Source organism: Oncorhynchus mykiss, chromosome 5 (assembly GCF_057628025.1).
Source record: "Oncorhynchus mykiss isolate SJ-2025 chromosome 5, ASM5762802v1, whole genome shotgun sequence".
Taxonomy (NCBI): domain Eukaryota; kingdom Metazoa; phylum Chordata; class Actinopteri; order Salmoniformes; family Salmonidae; genus Oncorhynchus; species Oncorhynchus mykiss.
The window spans coordinates 90,255,330-90,261,965 of NC_143026.1; the positions used below are offsets into that span (position 1 = coordinate 90,255,330).

General features: G+C 44.5%; 1 protein-coding gene across 1 annotated transcript; it reads left to right on the forward strand.

Annotated features, from left to right (window-relative positions):
• The first annotated feature begins 1,249 nt into the window (after positions 1–1,249).
• fetub (fetuin B) lies at positions 1,250–5,846 on the forward strand. The gene is made up of 7 exons (XM_021604736.3): positions 1,250–1,515; positions 2,018–2,131; positions 2,431–2,518; positions 3,072–3,238; positions 3,412–3,525; positions 3,713–3,799; positions 4,587–5,846. Exons 1-7 carry the CDS (start codon positions 1,312–1,314, stop codon positions 5,322–5,324), a joined length of 1,512 nt encoding a protein of 503 aa, XP_021460411.3. The 5' UTR covers positions 1,250–1,311; the 3' UTR covers positions 5,325–5,846.
• The last annotated feature ends 790 nt before the right edge of the window (positions 5,847–6,636 follow it).

The window sequence follows — 6,636 nt, forward strand, 5'->3', positions numbered from 1 at the left end:
GCTGGTTTAATGCTGGTTTAGCTGGTTTAATGCTGGTTTAGCTGGTTTAGCTGGTTTAATGCTGGTTTAGCTGGTTTAATACTGGTTTAGCTGGTTTAATGCTGGTTTAGCTGGTTTAATGCTGGTTTAGCTGGTTTAATGCTGGTTTAGCTGGTTTAATGCTGGTTTAGCTGGTTTAATACTGGTTTAGCTGGTTTAATTCTGGTTTAGCTGGTTTAATGCTGGTTTAGCTGGTTTAATGCTGGTTTAGCTGGTTTAATGCTGGTTTAGCTGGTTTAATGTAGCCCTACATAAGGTCCGTGTGGGAAGATGCTCCTAAAGCTGAATATAACTATATATAGACATGTTATAACGTATGGACAGGCTTATTCATTCACATGTCATGAATTCACTGTGACAACGTCATGTTTGCATATTGTTTATTATACTATATTATGTAATAGATCATATGGGTTGGAAAGTGTTTTTTACTCCTACATAAATAAACTATTACCAGTGAAAGACAAAGGTCGTAGCTTTAAAAAAATATACATTTATTAATTTAACCTTTATTTCACCTTCATTTAACTAAGTCAGTTAAGAACAAATTCTTATTTACAATGGCGGCCTACCAAAAGGCCTCCTGCGGGGATGGGGGCTGGGATTAAAAATAAAAATAAATTAAATGAAAATATAGGACAAAACACACATCATGACAAGATTTCTACGGGGATCATTTTTCACTAAGTAGTTTGGGAAAAGGAAGGATGTAGTGAACTACTTTTTCAAAGTAACTTTAGTTAAGTAAATCATATTTTTTAGCTATAGGGTAGCTAAAGTGTAGCTTATCTTCTTCCAAGTATGAAGTACTGTAATTGGTAGCTTGGTCAGAGTAGCTTCCCCAAAACTGAGTAACACCCTGAAAAGGGACAATTCCAAGGACATTCCTGCTGGTGAAACCAAAAATCTGTTCATGTTTTTTGATACTTAACAGTTAAAAGAGCATGATAAGGCATTCCTGGTCACTGTTACCTATAGCTTCTGACAGGGCTGCGAGTTTCTGGGTAGATTACAATGGGACTGATAGGGGCCACATTCCTTGATAGGATCACAGAGGGGCATCGTGGGGGGGGGGGTTAGGGGTCATGTTTACCTGGATCGGGGGTGGGACCCAGAACAGTGTTGTGAAGAGGGAGGGTGTGTGTGGGGGTGGAGGGGGTACATGGAGCTGTATATATAGCAGCCCTACTGAACCATCTCTCCTCACCTCACCTCACCTCACCAGCCCGTTCAGCGTGTTTGAGACAGCCAGCGGCCCATCGGTCCTCCATCATGATGAAGCAGTGTGCCTTGTTGTTGCTGGCGTGTGTGTATGCTCATGCCGCCCCCCTGGAAGCCGGCATGAAGCCCGGGTCGTGCCAGGACGCCGTGGCCCTGGGAGCAGCAGGACAGGCCCTCGACAAGATCAACAAGGACCGCACAGAGGGCTACGTGTTCGGTCTCCACCGCCTCAGTAACGTCAACCAGATGGAGCATGTGAGTTCTGTTGCTTCTATTTTTTTCACTGTAACTCTACAATGCGTGGTACTACGCTAAGTTAAAAAGAGAGGGGGACATGATTTAGCTACCGTCCTAAAGAAGAGTCCTGTAACATACTCTGTTTGTAAATTCAATGTGTTTCAATACATTGTCCGGTTATCAGATTTTCACGCAGTGTTTAAATGGAGATAACAGAAATTGAGGTCTAAAAAGTATCATAAAATACAATGTCGTCTGAGATATTCTCTGTTTTATAGGTAGTGAAAACCGTTAAGACAGATGAGACAGATTCATACATTGTCAGCAAGGCCTTTTCTAAGAGCAGGGGGATTTGACTAGAATTTGAAGTTATAGATGGTGACTTCAAAGACGATTGTAGATGTAAAAAAAACAGAAGTATTCTTTCAATCCTCTTGTCTTTGTTTTTCAGTACCAGCCACATGGGAATGAATGTTGACTCCAGTGTGCTGATTGGTCTGTATTTCTATCTCTGTTTCAGGGGGAAACAGGGGTTGTGTTCTACCTGACCATGGATGTGCTGGAGACTGACTGCCACGTGGTCAGCAAGAAAAACGCAAAGGACTGTGAGGTCCCCAAGGCTGAAAACACACCGGTAAGAACCCGACACACATATACAAAACACACACACACACACACACCAAACACACACACATATACAAAACACACACACACACACCAAACACACACACACACACCAAACACACACACACACACACACACCAAACACACACACACACACACACACCAAACACACACACACACACACAGACAAACATAATGTCTGTAGGATTACTGTATGTCTGAATATTGACTTTAGCCAGGGCCTTGGATCAAAATCGGCCCTCTTGTTTAATCAGTTTTTTTTGTTGTCTTGTACGTATTTACTCACAGGTCTACGGTCAATGCAAGGCTGTTATCTACATGAACAGAGTCCATAGAGTGGTTCGTCTGTACAACTACAACTGTGTGGTCAGACCAGGTAACAGTCCACGGTTTGGTCCTCTCCAAAACATTCATTACAGCGCTTCCCACTAAACAACATCCATCCACCGTGTAGTGGTTGGGTGCTGTCACGTCGTTTGTCATGTGGTTCTGATGACTCTGTGGGAGCGTGGTGCCCGATACATCGGAGTTTTACATGTACTGAATACATGTTAAATATAAATCAAATCAAATCAAATGTATTTATATAGCCCTTCGTACATCAGCTGATATCTCAAAGTGCTGTACAGAAACCCCCAGCCTAAAACCCCAAACAGCAAGCAATGCAGGTGTAGAAGCACGGTTGCCTGCGTTTCAAAGCATCTGCTAATTATTATTTATTTTTTAACCTTTATTTAACTAGGCAAGTCAGTTAAGAATAAATTATTATTTCCAATGACGGCCTAGGAACAGTGGGTTAACTGCCTTGTTCAGGGGCAGAACGACAGATTTGTACCGTGTCAGCTCGGGGATTTGAACCATGCTCCATGTTTGACCCAATGAAAGTGCCTTTTTATAAACAGCGTACCTATTTGTATGTCCTGTCCCAGCGGCTGCGGCAAAAGTGGCTAAGCAGTGCCCGGACTGTCCCTCTGCCATGCCCAAGGACCACCCGGAGATCCTGAAGACGGCCACGCTGTCCATGGAGAAGTTCAACAAGGACAGCGGCTTGGCCAATCACTTCGCCATCCTCAACATCACCCGTGCACGGACATCGGTCAGAACACAACACATTCCACTATAGCAAAATACAAAATCAACACCACAACATAACATAACAATTCAACAAAACGATGAATCCACCTCACAGCAGCAAATGAACTGGTTTCATATTGGGGTGTAATTATCTTGTTGTCGTTACTCACTGACCTCTGTTGCTTGGTATTCCAGATGGGCATGGCAACCTTCTACTTTGCCGAGTTCACCATCCAGGAGACGACTTGTGCCAACACCACCGACCCTTCCGCAGCCTCCAAGTGTCCTCTGATGGCCTGCGAGTTTGCAGTAAGTGAATGACAGGACCATTGATATTTTTGTCAAACAGCATAAACTATGTAGTAGCAGCATTATTACATCTGAATTATAGCCTAGATAGTGTTTAACGTTGTAAAAACTGTAATAACGGTGTAATAACTATGTAATAACTATGTAAGAACCAGCATTTTAATTTATCCCTGTCTCTTCTCTACAGCACAAAGGACACTGCAAGGGCTCCCACTCTCACGACATGGGAGGCCAGGAGTTTGTCACGGTCAACTGTGAGGTCTTTGAGAATGAGGTCAGGCACTCTCCACTCTCCACTCTCCACTCTCCTCTCTCCACTCTCCTCTCTCCACTCTCCTCTCTCCTCTCTCCTCTCTCCTCTCTCCACTCTCCTCTCTCCACTCTCCTCTCTCCTCTCTCCACTCTCCACTCTCCACTCTCCACTCTCCACTCTCCACTCTCCTCTCTCCTCTCTCCACTCTCCACTCTCCATTTGAAACAAGGGTTGAAACGTAATTTCAGGTGCATAGAGGAAAACTCTAGTAGCTGACATTCTTGTATGCACCACAGTGTTCTTGTATGCTCCACAGTGTTCTTGTATGCTCCACAGTGTTCTTGTATGCACCACAGTGTTCTTGTATGCTCCACAGTGTTCTTGTATGCTCCACAGTGTTCTTGTATGCACCACAGTGTTCTTGTATGCTCCACAGTGTTCTTGTATGCTCCACAGTGTTCTTGTATGCTCCACAGTGTTCTTGTATGCTTCACAGTGTTCTTGTATGCTCCACAGTGTTCTTGTATGCTCCACAGTGTTCTTGTATGCTCCACAGTGTTCTTGTATGCTCCACAGTGTTCTTGTATGCTCCACAGTGTTCTTGTATGCTCCACAGTGTTCTTGTATGCTCCACAGTGTTCTTGTATGCTCCACAGTGTGTTTAATGGTTCAAACCACCATTTCAGTCATTAGGTCTTCATCTGGGTTTATGTCTTTCGGTGTTAAATTACTAATGAGGTTACTGATCATGTGTATTGATTGATTGATGATGCTGTGAATGATCCCCTGGTTGGTTGTTGTCCTGCAGAACTCAAAGAAGGAGAAGGCAGCTCACCTGTTGGGAGGAGAGACAGACCACAGCCACACCCTTCAGTCTGGAAAACACGGCAAAGACCACACCCATAATGCCTCCGGCGCTCACGACCACGCTCACGACCACGCTCACGACCACACCAAAGACCACAAACACGACGGCGCCCACGCCCATGATCATAAAGATGGTGCCCATGGTCACTCTCATGGTGATGGAGCTGCTGGCGGTCACGACCACTCTCATGACCACGGTCACGGTCACGACCACGCTCACGCCCACCACGCCAAGGCCCATAACCACAGCACTGACACCGGACCGCACCAGCATCACAACTACAAGCACGACGGCGAGGGCCACACTCACGAGCATGACCATGAGCTATCCTTGGATCACGACCACAAGCACGCTCACCTGCACGAGCACGAGCACCACCACCATCACCACGAGCACCCACACGGGACCGAGTCCCGCCACCCTCCCCAGGGAACCGTGACCGTCCTCCCCGCCCTGGGCCTGCCCATGACCCTGCCCTCCTTCCCTGAACAGCCTGTGGGTGAGAAGGGCGCCACTCTGCCCATGGTCCAAGACCCAAAGATCCCTGGGATGAGCCAGCCCACCATCCTGCCCTTCCCCACCACTGTGTCTGCTCAGTGCCCTGCTGAGGTCAAGGATGAGGACAACTTTGTGAAGGAGCTCTTTGCTGAGGACCCCCTCTTCAAAGCAGCTGCGTAACCAGTCCCTTGTCTCCATGGAGCTGAAACACAGAACTGATTATTCTCAATACCTACTAATGACCCACTGACACTGGCAAGAAGAACAAACAAGAGCACAAAGCTAGTTATGATGTTGTTCTTTGGAATTCACAGGGACAGGTTTCTGCATGTCAGATATTTAGCTACCTCTAAACCATTTTCACATTCACCTGTCTGCCTCTCTGTCTTTCTGCCTCTTTCTCTCTCTCTCTCTTTGTCTGTCTGTCTGTCTGTCTGCCTCTCTCTCTTTCTCTGTCTGTCTGCCTCTCTCTCTTTCTCGGTCTGTCTGCCTCTCTTTGCCTCTCTCTCTCTCTGTCTGTCTGTAAGCATTATGTTTGAGACCTGACTGTGTTCCTCAGAAAGAAAGGGATTGACAGCATTGTTTTGTATGTTTCTAATACTCTATCTTTGCCCTGACGGAAGATAGTTTTTGAGGTGGGTGTTGTTCTTAGCCTCAAACAAATAAAACAAACAAATAAAATAAACATCACTAATGCATCAATAGACTCCTATTTTTCTTCAAAGAATACAAGATTAAAAGAAAACAAGCTTTATACCTAACAATACAAATCCACATCCAGACGCAACAGTATTGAGGATAAATGTTTCTATAAACCTGACCTCTACATGAAACCCCGCACTCATAAAAACATAGTGACAGTAACATAGTGACAGTAACATAGTGACAGTAACATAGTGAGAGTAACATAGTGAGAGTAACATAGTGACAGTAACATAGTGACAGTAACATAGTGACAGTAACATAGTGACAGTAACATAGTGACAGTAACATAGTGACAGTAACCAGTAACATAGTGACAGTAACATAGTGACAGTAACCAGTAACATAGTGACAGTAACATAGTGACAGTAACCAGTAACATAGTGACAGTAACATAGTGACAGTAACCAGTAACATAGTGACAGTAGCATAGTGACAGTAACATAGTGACAGTAGCATAGTGACAGTAACATAGTGACAGTAACATAGTGACAGTAACATAGTGACAGTAGCATAGTGACAGTAACATAGTGACAGTAACATAGTGACAGTAACATAGTGACAGTAGCATAGTGACAGTAACATAGTGACAGTAACATAGTGAGAGTAACCAGTAACATAGTGACAGTAACATAGTGACAGTAGCATAGTGACAGTAACATAGTGACAGTAGCATAGTGACAGTAGCATAGTGACAGTAACATAGTGACAGTAGCATAGTAACAGTAACATAGTGACAGTAACATAGTGACAGTAACATAGTGACAGTAACATAGTGACAGTAACCAGT